General features: G+C 38.4%; 1 protein-coding gene across 4 annotated transcripts in view; it reads right to left on the reverse strand.

Annotated features, from left to right (window-relative positions):
• Positions 1-16,977, reverse strand: part of Dmxl2 (Dmx like 2) — a 143,175-nt gene that overhangs the window by 44,819 nt on the left and 81,379 nt on the right. For all 4 annotated transcript variants that reach the window (XM_031346264.1, XM_031346262.1, XM_031346263.1 and 1 more), the window contains exons 15-20: positions 16,635-16,758; positions 12,619-12,738; positions 10,863-11,090; positions 6,813-8,486; positions 3,155-3,265; positions 672-841 (exon numbers count right to left, since the gene is read on the reverse strand). In XM_031346264.1, coding sequence (XP_031202124.1) covers positions 672-841; positions 3,155-3,265; positions 6,813-8,486; positions 10,863-11,090; positions 12,619-12,738; positions 16,635-16,758 — 2,427 coding nt within the window. The remainder of the gene's footprint in view (positions 1-671; positions 842-3,154; positions 3,266-6,812; positions 8,487-10,862; positions 11,091-12,618; positions 12,739-16,634; positions 16,759-16,977) is intronic.

Genomic DNA, 16,977 nt, shown 5'->3' on the forward strand with positions numbered 1-16,977 from the left:
TATATATATGGAACCATGAGGGAAAGGCAGGGAAGCAACAGAGAGAGAATAGGAGACATAAGTGATTTGAAGGAGGAAAGAAAAAGAACTGGGATGGGGGCTTTAATTAAGGAAGAACATAAATACAGAAAAAGAGGTAGTGGAATGATTTTAAGTGTCAGAGAAACAGGAAATTTGCTGTGAGATTTTGTCTCCTAGAAATGTCAAAGAAGCTATGCCCATGAAAGCTCATCAATATGGCTGCCTAAACAAGACCTGAACAGGAAGGACAACCCAGACATGCTAACACAGATAGGAGGAACTTTAGGAGGCCTCAAGCCTAGACAAAGGACTATAGTCAACTAAGGAATGCTGAGAGAAGGAGAGACAGTCCTCTCCAGGAAAGAGAATACCAACTGACAACCCAGTACCAAATGGTGAGCCCAAAAATTGCATACGTAAAGTGACATATTTTAAAATGAGCAGGTTGTATTAATATATTTAGTCCATATGAGTAATATTATACAGACTGAGTAGGTTATATTTATATGTAACAATAATTAAATAAATAGGAAACATGAATTTAAGAAAGAGTGACCTGGGAGAAAAAAGAAGGGGAAAATGTGTAGGCACACATACAAGTGTGTGTGTGCGTGAGCCTGTGTGTGTGAAAATCCAATGAAGGAAGTCACCTTTTCAATGCATCTTCGAAGTGTGTTAACATTCCTCACCCACCAGCCTATTCCCATAGCTCTTAATTCAGACCACTGAGGGTCCCCTCTTTGAATTGCTGGAATCATATTGATCAGTTCTTCCTCAGCTTCAGAATGAAAAGCCCAGGCAAAGTGGCAGGTAGACACTCCTAAATTGGAAACATGAAATAATAACCTTAGGAACTATATCAATAACAAAAAAACAAGATTTTGCTTAGTTACATATTTCTTCATTCTAAAAAGCATATTCAAGAAGAAACAAAGAATAAAGAAACTCTGCCATTATTCAGTGTTTTATTCTCTAAGCTTCTGAATTCAAATCAGTGACAGGATACATAATACCCAAACCAATCACTTTTCTTCCACATATAACTGCTTTTTTAAATACAAAATCAAAGTTATTAGGAAATGATATGGTATAGTGTCGCATGAATATAAACCTAGCACTTAGGAGGTGGAGGCAGGAAGATCAGAAGTTCAAGGTCATCTTCAGTTTGAACCTATCCTGGCCTACATGAACACTTAAAACAAGCAAACAAAAGACTAAAGATGAAACTGAATCAATGAAAATAAACATAACTGAGAACAAAGCTACTCATATGCTCATATACCAAACTCAAAACAGAAAACATTGGTAAAGTCAAAAACTTTGGCCTATAAGCCATATTATTCACACTGTCATTTACCTGGAGACGGCATCTTTGGCACTGAGTGTTAAAACCTGCTCCATCCTTTGCTCTAACCAGAGAGCCAAAGGTCACTTAAAGTAAGCAATGTACTTCGAGTTGCATTTAACGTAAACAGTACACAACAGCCATGAGGCCCATGTCTCATCTTAGAAGGGAAGGAGAGGAGGACCAAAGACTGACCAGAGGTGAGAGAGGAAAAAAGAAGAAAGGGAAGGAGTGAGGTAAGGAGGGAGGGGTGGGAAGGGAGGGAACGTTAAAATGTATCAGATGGGTGGCAATAGGCTGAGTTCTGACACCACCAAACACTACTTCAGATGATGTATGAGTAATCAGTCTAAAAAACATCTTTCTAATACCAAAAAAGAGGGATTTTCACACTCTGACTCAGTAACTCAATTGCTAGGAAATTAACAAGAAATATACACCTATCCAAAAATGTTTAATTAATAAAATAACATGAGAAAATAATCAGAATACATAGATAAAATATAAAACAATATAAAAGCAAATAATCAAATAAGTATTTATATGTAACATTATAATTCATTGCAATGATCATTTAAATTTTAAAGGCCAGAAAATTTTAATTGTCTTGAAAATAAGGATTTAATAGACAAGGTATATTTTTGATGTATAGCAGGACCTTGTTTTGCCAACCATGATGACATGACTATAATCCTAGCACTTGGCAGGTAGAACAAGAATTGCCACAAGCTCTGGGTCAGCCTAGGCTACAGGGTATTTAGTAAGACTTTACTCCCAAAACTAAATAAAAACAAACCTTGTGTGGGCAGAGTGATAGATGGTTGGCTAAGAACACTGGCTGCCCTTAAAAGTAGTATACAGATAGCCAGTAGGCAAAACACCCACACACTAAATAAACTTAAATAAAAAAATTAACTATAAATCAATAACTGGCTCTTGTCAAAGACTATTTTAGGAGATAAAGGAGTACAAACACAAGTCCAGCAAACCTGGGATTCCAACGACCATATTCCAACCACATGTGGGGTTTGGGGTCCTACAGAAACGAAGGAGCACCAGACTGGGAGTGTAAATGTTTACACATGAGGCATCTTGCTTCCAGGGCAGTTACTCTAAAACTCTCTAGTTCCTATCAGTAAAAGGATGCTATAACTCTGCCTCAAATCAAGGGGGTGGCAATATGCTAGACCTAAGCAAATGTACTGGGTCATTATGGAAGATCTTTCAAAACATCAATATATCAACTTTCCTTGATAGCAGCTAAGAACATATGCTTAAGTAAAAATGAATAAAGTGGAGCCTGATGGAACATGCCTGTAAGTCCAACATCTAGAAACTCAGGCAGGAGGATCACCAAGAGCTCCAGTCCAGGCTGGGCCACACAGAGAGATCCTGTGAAAAGGAAGTGAGGGAGTAGTGAGAAGAGAAGAAGAGGAAGAGAGGGAATCAAGGTGACAACACAAAGAATAAAGCTTATATGGTTCTTAAAGAGAGGGCATCAGAAAAATTCAGAGCTATGCAGTAGACACTCTTGACATTTTCAACTACAACTTTACCAAGTAGTCTCAGAAGCTGAGCTGTCTGACCAAAGGCTGCAGAGCAGGGCAGAGCTGAAGCACACACAGGAAAATGGCAGGTGGGTACCATGCAACATGAAGACCTCTGGCTATTGACAAGTGCGACATGTGTGCCTATATGATCCACCTGCTGCTTAGACACAAAAAGCCACACCCAGCACCACAACACTCAACTGAAGTGGTACAAAGGTTCAAACAGTAAGTAGCATACCTTGGTGAAGAAGCTGGACTCGGTATAAAGGAGGCAGTGATGTTAACAGGCATGTGTGCAAGCGCATTGCTAACAAGTATCTCAAACCACACTCATCTAAGGTGTCTCTTCCTGTAATTTTAAATAAAAATATGTTAAGGAAGAATAGATTCAACAGGATTGAACAGCCACAAACAGATTCAAAGAGTATGAGCTGAACATTAAGTTCTGTAATAGTGTGCACAAAAATTTTAACATATTCCTTTGTAAATAACTTTTTATCTTTAAAAAATATGTATCTTATAAAACACAAATATTAAAACTCCTAAGTTGAAAATCATTTGGGAAAATAAAGTTACCTACTAGTACAAAAACCTCAGTACCTATACTTATTCATAATAAATGAAAGAAACCTTGAAATCTAGTGGAATGTGTATTAAGTTAAGTGTGGCACACTAAATGAGAATGGCTTCCAAGTTCATATTATGTGAATGCCTGGTCCCCTGTTGGTGGAACTGCTTGGGAAGGATTAAGGATTACCATTGCTGGAGGTGTGTCACCAGGGTCAGATTTTGAGGTTTCAGAAGTCCACACCCCCCCACACCTTCTTTTCTTTCTCTGCCTTGTGGACCAGATGCAAGCTCTCAGCTGCTGCTCCTGCACCATGCCTGCCTGTTTATTGTCATGGGCTCACCCTCTGAAACTAAGCCCCAATAAACCTGTCCTTCTCTAGTTGCCTTGGCCATAGTGTCTCTTCACAGCAACAGAAAAGGAAGTAAGACATTAAGTTTGAAACTCTTGGCAGATTTCTCTGCATAAACTGAGATTTTACTGACAGGAATCATATACTAAAGGCAAATAATGTTACAATAATTTAAAAAAAAAACTAACATTTTCTATGCTATTTAGCTTGACAAAAATACTACCAAAGATTTGAACTTTTGTTTTCTGTGCTTGTAGGTTAAAAAGGGCAACCTGAATCTTTACCTTGGTCCCACAAATTTAGTGAAAACTTGGACAAAGACATGAAAGCCTGACACGTTAATAAAGCTTAGCAGCAATACAAATACACTGGCAGATCCTAAGGCAGCAACTGACAGACAGATTCCTCAAAGAGGAATTTACAGAAGAAAACAAAATATCTTATTGCCAAGGCTTTAGTTCCAGTCTTGTTTCCTACAGGCACTTATTCATGTACTCACTGAGGAGATCTGTATCTACTATGTGGGAGACAGGCTAGGCACTGCAGAATTGGAAGTAAACAAAGTAATTAATATATATTATTGAAATGAATGCAAAGGGAGGACATAAAATAGGACTGAGAGATGAGATTGGGGTGCCAAATTAATAGTATTCTGTTTCATACAAAGGATCCAGGGAAGAACTTTACAACAGGATGAAATCTGAGAAATTTGAGGTTAGGAAATGAGTCATGTACAGGACTGAAAGACCATTCTATACACAGGAAAGATAAAAAGGAGCATGCTCTGGTGTCTGTGGGCCTAACAGAAGCCCAAACACAGTAGAAATGGGCACAGACCATGTAGAACCTTGTAAACCACTGCAAGGTTTCAAGTCTCAGAGAAGCCACTTTATGTACTGAACGGAGGAAAGCCACACACGCAGACAATTCTCTGTGAGTCTGAGGCCAGCCTGATCTAAACAGTAAAGTTCTCTCAAAAAGAAAAAAGAAAATAAGAGAGAAAGAAAGAAAGGAAGAAAGAAAGAAAGAAAGAAAGAAAGGAAGAAGGAAAGAAAGAGAAACAGGAAGAATGAACAGGCACACATTGGCAAGACTGATTGTGTTAGTTTCTGAATGACTGGATTCTGGATATAATAGAACTGATCTATGAGAACATGTGCCAATGAACTGGAGGCTGCTATGACTGAAGAGATAAGCTGTCTCACCAGAACAAACTCAAGAATTCTTTTACTTAGAATCCTTTGGCTGAAATGTACAAATCATTTCATCTTTAAGTGTAATTTCCCACCTATCAAATGGAACTATCCATCCTGCCTTATCTACTTTATAATGTCCACTATGACCAGAATAACTTATAAAGTATTGGCCAATGATAAAGCTTTGTATCAGAAAGTTTAAACTATTTTTCATAGATTATAACAAATATTTCCTTTTTAAAAGATTTATCTTCTACCCTGTGTGTGGGTATGTGCACACATGTTAAAGTGCACAGAAGGTCTGCGCTAGAGTTAAGAGACTGTTCTCAGATGCTCAATGTGGGTGCTGGGAATCAAATCTGGTCCTCTGCAAGAGTAGCAAGCACTCTTAACAACTGAGCCATCTCTTCAGCCCTCAAGCCCTTTCCCCAGAGAAAAACAACTTACATTATCAATTGTTACAACATCAACTGTAACAATATCAGTTGTACAAGAAGGGCTTACTACTGTTCTGGGGTGATTTTACTCTACTGCCCACAACTTTGAAATACTTATGACCTTCTGTTTCTTCTCAACATAACTAGAAAGTGAGTCACAGACAATCCTTCTAAGGCCTCTGGTTATTTTAATCTACGGAAGTAAAATTGAAGGGCTATATGGTAATAATTCAAACCTGTGAAAAATGTTGCTAATGGACTATGGGAAACATTTTTATACCCTCCTCTCAATTTAAAAGTTTTAAGGAATTTTTAAAATACAGTTCTGAAAGCAACAATTTTCCACATATGAACCCTATGCCATTCAATGCCTATATGATTGTATTAGTCCCTTATGGTTTCTAAGGATTATTACCTTCACTTATAAAACTATATATATTATATACATATATAGAGAGAGATTATATATACATACATGTATAGTGACAACCACCTACCCACTAGAGGATTATGATAATTAAATGGGATAAAGTACCAGGGACATAGTAATTCTTCACTCTTCTGCAATATTAATGGAATGAATCAATGATCAATAATTTTGTTTCTTTTGCTAATGTCACTGCTTACAATCAATTCTATTACCTTCAACTAGCTGAACAGAAGAGAATGAGATCCAGTTTCAAATGGCAAGATACATATTACATTAAATGTCTGCAATTTTTAGACAAACTTATATAATGGCAATAAGTGATTTATGGGGCTGGAGAGGTGGTTCAGCAGTTAAGAACAGTTCACGATTCTGTAGAGGACTTCAGTTCAGTTTCTAAGCACACACAAAAGACTGTATCTCCAGTTTCAGGGGATCTTATACAGCACTAGGCATGCAAACAGGACACATACATAAATACAAGAAAAATATCTTTCAAATAAAATGAATCTTTTTCAAAAATTATCTATGCTTCAAATAGAAAACTAAGCAAGTTGATCCATGTGGTCCCTGTAAGGTTCATGATACAAGAAAACAAAACAAAAATGGGTCATTGTAATCACTCAAGGAAAACAAGACCATTAGAAATCAATGTTTGAAATACTAAGGCAAACGTTTTGAGTCTAAGTGCTCAGTGAGAATCCACATAGAGATCACAAATCTGTATGTCACACATGCCTGCCTCAACTGTCTTTTCTTTTATAAACAAGCATGTTCTATAATAATTATCCATTTTGTAGGTCTTTTTTTTTCATACAAGGGTTGAAAGAAAAAATAAGTCAGCATACTAGTCATCATACAAATAACACAATGTTTTTATTAACTATAAACTTAACATTTATGTTGAGACCATTACCTGAGTAGTTCTTATCCCTGTTTTCATCAAGCTCAGTACTGGTGGTTGCCACAGTATCAGCCAGCGCTACAAGGAACATCTGCTCCAAGCGGGTAAGACCTGGTAGACTTGAGTGCATTAGATGACTTGAAAGTACTCTAGCATGTTCCTGGCCAAAATAAGCTGGTCCATATTGTGACAGGTTTATTACTTTTGATTTGTTCTCTCTCTTTTCTGGCTCTAAATCAATATCATCTGTTGTTATCTCCTGGACTTGGAACAGCTCTGAATATTGATCCTCTGATTGGCTTTCAATATGGTCCTCATAGTTCTGTGGCTTTTTTGTACTATCTTCTGAAATTCGGTAGGATGTATCCTGGTCCGCAGCAAGCAATGCATGTAGCGGTAGTGGAGGAATAGAGTCTATCTCAGTATAATCCCGAGTACCATCCTTCCCAATGGTAACTGTATCCTTTGCTGTACTGCCACTCACACTAATAGTCCGAGAGAGATGCCGCTTAGTTCCTTCTCCAGCATCCGGATCCCGAACTATTGCAACTTCACCCGCGATGCACTTTACTAAATGGGAAAGAATGGCCTTAGCTCTTCTAACTTTCCCTAAGTCCATTAATTCTAATAGCTGAGTTGGATGATACTGTGGCAAAGTAGGAGAGAGTGCATGTGCAGCCTCAAATAAGCCACCATCTTGAACCACAGTAGGTGAACAGAAAACATCATCAGGGATAGCTGCTCCTTCAACAATACTTTTTCTTGCCAACATAGAGGATTTAAAGGCAGAATGATCTTGTATTGTCTCTTCAACAGGACTATCAGCTTCAATGTCTCCAAACTTGACAGAATGCTTCCATTGGGCATATACATGCATTTCACAATCCATTCCCACCACCAATATTCCATCTCTTACCCAAGAAAGAGAAACAGGCAGTGAAGGTGTACCATCCACAGAGGATACTAAGTCTATAGATCTCAGAAGAACCCATCTTGACTTAACTCCTTGCTTGATACTACCACCTAGTGGTAAAGTGATGACAGCTACTCCATCCTTACTGTTGGTTTGATCACTTACAATTCCTGAAAGTCTCCCATACATGAAGATATTAGCACCAACCCCCACTGTGAGGATGTGAGAGCCATCTTCTTTTGACACCCAGTCCAAATGTACTAAATGCTTGATATTTGGAATAAGATATCTATCCTTACTTAAAAATGCATCTGATTTGCTATATACAAACAGATTACTGTCAACACTGACCCTTGAATCAAGTACACTTCCAACCTTAACCAAATCATCAAGATGTATCGTCTGTTCTAAAACCCATTCTGACCCTCCTGTAGATTCACATTCAAATATACAGACATGCATAGAGAACTCTTTAGAAATAAAACCATTGTGGTGGATAGGCTGCTTGTAAGCCACTGCAAGACGGCCTGTGTATGAGCAGCTAACAGCAACAGGTCTTCCCACAATGCTCACAGTACTGCTGTTATCTTCTCCCTCATCATTCATCAAGGGCCATCTCCTCCAATGATAGGTCTCACTCTCATCACTTGTACTGCCCAGTGAGTTAGTTTCCATACAACATTTCCAGAAGCGCACTTTATTGTCCGAGCAAGTTGTAACCACTAAATAAGGTGCAAGGCACACTGGATAAATTGAGGAGGAACTCAGATGACCTTTATAAAAAGGAAAGAAAATAGTCATAATCAGAGAATCACAAAATGTGAGATCAACAGATCTCAAACTCTTTACTTACTTTAATTTACTGTCTTTCAATGTTGAACCAGAACCCTTTTGTATCAGTCTGTCTATACTTCCCATCTATTATCACCTGACTAAGATTTTGGGTCAGAAGACCTGGATTTAAGTTCCAATCCATCAATACCCTTGGAAGAATGGAAAAAACATTTAAACAAGTAAGTCGGTTCCATCTAGACACCAGGGAGCAATTTTTACTTGACTTGGGATGTCAGTGTCTATGAAAGATTTGAAAGTATTTCATAAAGCCTCTGTATAATTTATTTCTGAGTTTTAATAAACAATTGAGTATATTTCTGAACTTTCAAATATGTTTAAATATTAGTTATGTGTATGTGCACGTGAATATAGGTGACCTTGGAGGCCAGAAGAGAGAGCTCTGGGGGTACCAGAGAAGTGGTTAGAAGCTGATGTGGGTGCTGTTCAGGAAGAACAGCAAATGTTCTTAACCACCCAGACATCTAACTAACTTCAAAATATTTTGAAAAACTAAAAACCTTCTGTATTTAGAAAATACCCCTGGAAAACCAGTAATTAGGAGACAGAGGCAGGATTAAAAGTTTCAGACTTTCTTACATACATTAATGAGCTGTAGACCAGCTTCAGCTACAAAGTGAGGCTCTCTCAAACAAACTAGCCAAACAAAGTCAAAACAATTTCTCTGTCAAAAACAAACAAAACCAAAATGAATTGTTTAGATCTGATTCAAATACAAAAGCCCATAATAAAAGTCTTCTCGGGATAATATTTCGACTGTGAATGCAGATCTGTCTTAGGAACAAGAAAAAAATGCTATACTCAATATGATTCACTATAAAGCAAAACAAGATTGAACCTCCACTAAGATTTGTCAACATCATTATCCGAGGAACTCTCCAATTAGAATTGCACAGGTGGCAAGTCATTTCAGATGCGTAGCCTTAAATCCAATCCTTCAAATACCTCATCTACCTTACTAAAGTTAGTATATCATTACAGGCCAGAAACATCCAGTTCTGAAAATTGCATGGATGGATGGACAGATGGACAGATAGGCAGACAGACTGAACAGTAAGTAGGTAGATGACATATCTTTAATTTTAAAAGTTATTTATAGTGTGTGAGGGCAGGTGCACATGTGTCATGGTATGTGCACAGGTGTCATGGTATACATGTAGAGGCCTCCTGCCACTCTCTAGGACCCGAGCTTGCACTCAGGTCATTGAGCCTACCAGCAGAGCCATCTCAACATCCAGAAATACATATTCTAATGTGAAGTGTCTTGTCTATATGTATTTTAGAATACTAAAATGGCAAAACCTCATTTTTGTAAAGATTTTTGTAGAAGAAATGCATTTGTGTGCAAATCACTGACGTTCATTTAGTTGTTGTATTTACAGCTAGAAGGCTCAGTAGAAAAAGATGCTTGCCCCTAAGTCTGATGACTCCAGTGTGACCTCTGAACATACCAGAATTGACTCCTGCACATTATGTGACCTCGAGATGTATGTTGTAGCATGTCCTATTCCAATAGATAAATAAATGTACAAATGTAAAATATTTTAAATTAAGGTTTCACTCAGTGCTAACCATGATTTACCTTTATTATGTATGTGTGAACAAAGTTTGACAGATACTTCTGAAGGAAAATGTAATCCCAACACCCAGGAGGCTAAGTCAGGAAGACTGTCATGAGTTCAAGGTTAGCATGAGCTACATAATGAGAAAAAACAAGAGGGAATACATGCAATGTGTTAGAAGTACTACTTCTTAGGAGATAATTTTCAGACTCCTTCTTGGTTACCTTAAGAAATAATATACTTTTAAACAGTTTGGTTCCTTCTCACCATAATCCATTCCTCCATGTGAACATGGTTTGGAGAGAACCAGCAAATGGAATTTATTATAAAAATTATTATTAACAGAAACATGTTTCCATTTGTAGCAAATGTTCAGCTAGGTCTTCTTGTGGGTCTCCTAATAAGTGGAGCAAGGGCTGTCTTGGTCTCTGTTTCCTGCCACTGGATCCTTTCCTCTGCCTAGACTCAGTGAGGAGATGTGCCTAGTCCTGCTGGGACTAGATGTCCCAGGGTGAGTGGTACCCAAAGGGAGATGGTTATTTGTAAGGAGGAGGAGAGATTTGTAAGGGTGGAACTGGGAGGAGAGGAAAGAAGGAATGTAAAGTGAATAAAAAACAAACATATTTCTAAAAGGTGGATCACTACTAGCAATAACTACCTCAATGTCACTGTAGCACATACATTAGAAGATAACACTCTTTGAGGTACTACTGCTCAGTCTCAAGAACACTTTACCTGCTGAAGGTGTTGCTCTTATTACTTCAACAGCTTCTGGCAGATCCAGGGGCTGGCTATATACAAGCCTAGAGCTCAGAATAAGTTTACTAGCAGTTTGAAGATTGGCAATTGATGAGGAATGTGGCATGGAGCTCACACTAGAGGACGTTTCTGGAGAAGAGTCCAGGTTCTTCTGCCCCGGGACTGAAAGCAGACTGTCAGATGAGATGCCCTCTGCAGCTTTGGCTGCAATTAAGTTTGAGATGTATTATCACCACTATTCATACAAGATGAGACATTTTATTATTCTCTAAAAAATGCAACTTCTTAGAAGTATTCCCACTTTTTGAGAGACAATTTTTGGACTCCTTGCTTACCTTGAGAAATATATACTTTTCAACTGTTTGGTTCTTTCTTATCATGACCTACTTCTTCAGAGGAACATGTCAGAGGAGAACCACAGCCTATGAGATCTAAGCCTTAAGTTACATAGTACAGCATTCCTAAACCTTAAACACACTAAAGGCCTAAGAAACACATCAACATACAAACCCCTGTGTCTAACCCCAGAGACTGAGTACATCAACTTGGGACAGATGTCAGTCATCTGTCCTTTTAGTAAAAGCCTAGTGGGCTAGTCAGATTACTAGGGTACTTATTTAATGTTCATAGAACCGGTTAAGAGCAAAATTAACACCAAAAATAAGAGAATCTTTCAACAGCTCTAAATTTGTGCTAATTTAAAGTACATTCACCTTGACGACTAAACGACAGATGTGTAAGAGAATAAACCAGTTAAACTAAATCAAAGATTACTCATCACACTGCATACTGACAAGTCAAGTCATACTGTAATCCATAAGAATACCTACTATATGTAAATTAAAAATAAAAATATATGTAAGATATTTTATTGTCCAGCAACAGTAGATTCAGCATGATATGGCTATCCCTGTGATTCTTTACTTAACAATCAAAAAGCAAAAATTAAAAATTAAAAAAAAACTCAATATAGCCTACAGAGTGAGTTCATGGATAGCTTAGGCTACATAATGAGACTGTGTATCAAAAAAGAAAGAACAAAAAGAAAACTGATCTGGGAGTGAGTGTAGCTCACTGATAAAGTCCTTGCGTGCCAAATGTAGCACTAACCCCTCACCCTGAAAAATTCAATTTCTTTGCTTCCTGATTACTCTGAATGTGTATAGTAAAGCATGTGTGAAATAGTTTATCATCTACACTATTGTACTTCCTAATGTTAGCCTTCAGGTGCAATCACATTTTGCCAAACATTGTTACTCATAATGCTAGGCTGAAGCACAGTGTTTCAGAGAGCAAGGAGAGACTCTATATATGTTCCACATTGACTCTTACCACCAGGGCTGACTTACAAATGTGGTTTCCACAACCAGACAGCAGGTACTCCATAACTGTTAACTAAAATAACTCAGTCAACCTTTTTTTTTTATTTCTAGTATATCTAATGTGCCCACAGACTGGTTTATTTTTAGGGTCAGTCTGTTTCAGAAACTCTGCATGGTTGCATGTATTCCAAACCTAGCACTCAGGAGACTGAGGATCTTAGGCTGGGCTCTTGTAAGAGCTTTCTTCTTCTTCCTCTTTATCATCACCATCATCATCATCATATTTTCATTTATCAATTCAATTTATAGTTCATTTCTTCATCTTAAGAACCAAGCAATCTAAAGCATTTTCTATTAAAATATCTTTATTTTATATCATCTCTGTATAAAATAGCAATATAATTACTTACCTAAGCATGCTTGTACAGATTTAAGATGAAGGTGCCACATATGGAGAATAGAGTTGTTATTGCCATCCTTCTCAATGACTACTAAAAAGAATTTTTCTGAAAATGGTGGTGGGCGATATCCTATTGTTCAAAGGAAGAAGAATAATTAAATTATTATTAATTATTAATGATAAAAGGATTTTTAATGGTAAAAAATAAAGAAAAAATCTCTTGATGTGCTCAGAAGTTGGAAAGAAGTCAAAATATGGTTACTTGAATATGATTTGTCCTTCCTAAAATTCTTATTGACTTAATTCCCATTGTATTAAGGTATTAAGAAGGTAGAAACATAATCCGATTATATTTAGGGCTGGGGCCTTTAAAGGCAGTAGGGTTAGAGAAGGGAATCATGGTGAAGTCACAATGGTTGCACACTGGTAGCTCTCTAAAAGGGAGAAGGAAAAGGTCTGTTCGCTCCCTTGCCCTACGTGGCATTCTGAGCTGCCTCTAGAACTCTGTCATCAGATAAATACAGCCTTTCAACCTTGGACCAAAAATCATAAGCCAAACTCTTCTATGGTACTGGACTACTGAGATATATCAGAAAACAGACTAATATAGTAAGAATTCATTTCAAGGATTATTTTAACATATTTTTTGTGTCAAAAGTACAAAGCTAAAAAAGTATAAAACTAACTGTGCTCTGTCCAATGTACACAAAGAGGGCAATAAGCTGGCTCAGTGTGTAAAGGAGTTTGCCACACAAGCCTGGCTTCCTGAGTTCAGTTCCCAGAACAAGCCCATGAAAAGGAGAAGGAAGGAGCTAACCCCACAATATTGCCCTTTTTTACATGCACACCTACACACACCATGCTTTCACACATAAACAAATAATAATAATAAATTAGCCAGGTGGTGGTACATGCCTCTAATCTCAGCACTTGGGAGGCAGAGACAGGTGGATCTCTGAGTTTGAGGCCACACTAGTCTACAGAGAGAGTTCCAGGACAGCCAAAGTACACAGAGAAACCCTGTGTTGAAAAAGCAATAATAATAATAATAATAATAATAATAATAATAATAATAATACAATTAAAAATTTAAAAACACAAAAAGGCCAACGCAAAAGTAATCCAAAGATGGGCCATCAATCAGGCACTAAAACTTAAACATGAAGGTTAGTGAGATGGATACGGGGGTAAAGGAGCTGCCACACCTGGAAACCCCAAGTTTAATCACTAGAGCCCATATTGTCCTCTGAACTCCAAGGAACACCCTGGTACACACATACACACAATAAATACTAAACAAATAAAAGAACAAAACATGTGATTCCATCATACTATTTTCCTAATATGAAATATCATTTTAAAATGTAATTGAGGGGGAGGCAGTAGTAAAGGCACAGAGAAGCTTGTAGGAATTTCATGTTTGAGCACATTATTCCTGTTACACTTGTTAAACTATACTCTCTAAAAATGAAAATGAGAGTTGAATTGAGCAGCACAAACTGTCTGTTAAAATGAAACCATGGGCATGAGGAGCAGGCTTGGTTGGTAAGTGCTTGTCATGTATGAATACCTGAGTTGGGACCCAGTGTACACATGCACATAAAACTATGGGGACTTAGTTTGGCTATGGAGTCAAACCAATTAAAAACATAAGATACCAGTATTTTAGGCAAATAACACATAAACTACTTATTATATGATTCTGAGGGTTCTTACGTCTCTTTTCGAAATGCAGGTAAGGGACTGTAGAGGAGGCTCAGTGATGAAGAGTTCCTCTGCCTGCTATGCTGAACAGTTTTAAGTAATGTGACATAGCTAGAGTCAGAGAGGAAGGAGCCTCAATTGAAAAACTATCTCCACCTCCTCCAGTTGTCAGGCACAGCCCCAGCTGAGGGATGGGGCTACCCATGTGGTTCAAAATTTTAAACCCAGAAATGTTCCTGTCCAAAGGAAAGACAGAGACAAAAAATGGAACAGAGACTAAAGGAAAGGCCATCCAGAGACTGCCCCACCTAGGGATCCATGCCATCTGCAAATACCAAACCCAGACACTGTTGCTGATGCCAAGAAGCGCTTGCTGACAAGAGCCTGATATGGCTGTCCTCTGAGAGTCTCTGCTAGCACTCAACTAAGACAGATGCAGATACTCACAGCCAACCACTGGACTGAGCCCAGGGACCCCAATGGAAGAGGTAGGGGAAGGACTGAAGGAGCTGAAGGGGATTGCAACCCCATAGGAAGAACAACAGTATCAACTAACCAGACCACTCAGAGCTCCCAGTGACTAAACCACCAATCAAAAAGTATACATGGAGGGAGCCAGGACTCCAGATACATATGTAGCAGAGGGTGGCCTTATCTGACATTAATGGGAGGGAAGAGAGGCTTGATACCCCAGCACAGGAGGATGCTAGAGGGATGAGGCAGGAGTGGATGAGCACCTTCATAGAGACAAAGGGGAAGAGGGTACGGGAGTGGGATGAGGGATTGGTAGAAGGGGAACCAGGAAGGGGAATACCATTTGAAATGTAGACAAATAAAATGATTAATAAAAAAGGGGGAAAAAAGAAAAACTGCCTCCATAAAATCCAGCAAAGGCATTTTCTCAATTAGTGACTGTTGGCGAAGGGTCCAGGGCTGGTGGTTCTAGGTGCTATAAAGGAGGTTGAGCAAGCCATGGTGAGCAAGCCAGTAAGCAGCACCCCTCCATGGCCTCTGCATCCACCTCTGCAACCAAGTTCCTGCCCTGTTTGAGTTCCTTTCCTGAATTCCTTTGGTCATGAATTGTGATGTTAAACTGTAAGCCAAACAAGCCTTTTCCTTCTCAACTTGATTTTGATCTTGTGTTTCATCCAGTAACAGAAGCCATGGCAAAGAAAGCTGAGTTCCAAAAACAGCCATGTACTGACAATTGTGCAGTTTTGGTTTCTTTGAAAAACAAAGAAATATTACAGAAATATATTTTCATTTTGATCCCAGGTATGGGCATATGGGGCTGGTTTGGACTGACCTGAGTAGCTGACTATGATTTGCCTCATGCTCTAGCAAGGGCATGGTTTTGCCAGATGCAGATAGTTTCTGTGACTGTGTGACATTGAATTCTGGGGACCACTGATAATAGGGCCCCAGAGGCAGGGTAGATTGTTGTTGTTGAGTTGTTGGTTGGTTGGTTGTTGTTTACTGTTGGTTATGGTTTGTTAAGTAGTTATGCACAAAGAAGAAACAAGAAAAAGAAGAAATTAGATATCAAACTTTTCCCAAGGTACTCAATGACACTAAACAGCAGGAAGTAATCTAATGATAAAATCTCCCCCTTTCTGACCCCTGACTTTACTCAGGGATCTCTTTCAATTCCTTTCTATCCTTTTTTTTTCCTCCTATGTAGGGGGTGGAGAAGATGGGTACAGAACTAAACAGAGTTCTTGGCAGAGGAATCTTGAATGGCCAAGAAGCACCTAAAGAAATGTTCAAGCAAGGACATGGAGCAAGGGAAACACTCCTCCACTGCTAGTGGAACTGCAAACTGGTACAGCCACTTTGGAAATCACTTTGGCAGTTTCTCAGAAAACTGTGAATAGTTCTACCTCAAGGCCCACTCCTAGGCATGTACCCAAAAGATGCCCCACTATACAACAGGAACACTTGCACAACTATGTACATAACAAATTTATTCATAATAGCTAGAAACTGGAAACAATCTAGATGTCCCTCAACTGAAGAATGGATAAAGAATTATGTGTCATATCACATTGGAGCTATATGGACACCAAACCACCCACAAAACTTAGACACTCGCCGTGCCATCTCTGCAGCACTAACAAGCAGCTCTGACAGCTGACTAATTGCCCAAAGCTTCAGTTGTGACCACCTTAGAACACCCACATGTGATGAAAGCTAGGAAGGTTTTTAATGATTAAGCAAGCTCACTGTCTGTTCTTCCAGATGAGAGTTTATTGTCTGGAATGATAGCAAATCAATACACTTCATCAGCTAACAAACACACCCTGCCTCCCTCAAAAAACATACCTTGTGATGGTTGGAAAAATATTTCTGTTTCCTTTTCCTTTTTCTCCATATCTTCTTTGTGTGGTTTATATCCAATAATGAAGTCTTCTTGAAACACGTGCAGTAGCTGTGTATTTGATCCACACTATGAGATAAGTGAAAGCAGCTTTGATTAGCTTAGCACTGAATGAACAGAGTATAATCTTAAAAATTCAGGGAAATTAGTCTCCTTACACAGAATGAAATAAAAGGGCTATAACATTACATTAGGGATTGGGGATTTAGTTCAGTGGTAGAGCATTTGCCTAGCAAGCGCAAGGCCTTGGGTTTGGTCCTCAGCTCTGAAAAAAAAAAAAAAAAAAAA

Source organism: Mastomys coucha, unplaced genomic scaffold (assembly GCF_008632895.1).
Source record: "Mastomys coucha isolate ucsf_1 unplaced genomic scaffold, UCSF_Mcou_1 pScaffold23, whole genome shotgun sequence".
Lineage (NCBI taxonomy): Eukaryota > Metazoa > Chordata > Mammalia > Rodentia > Muridae > Mastomys > Mastomys coucha.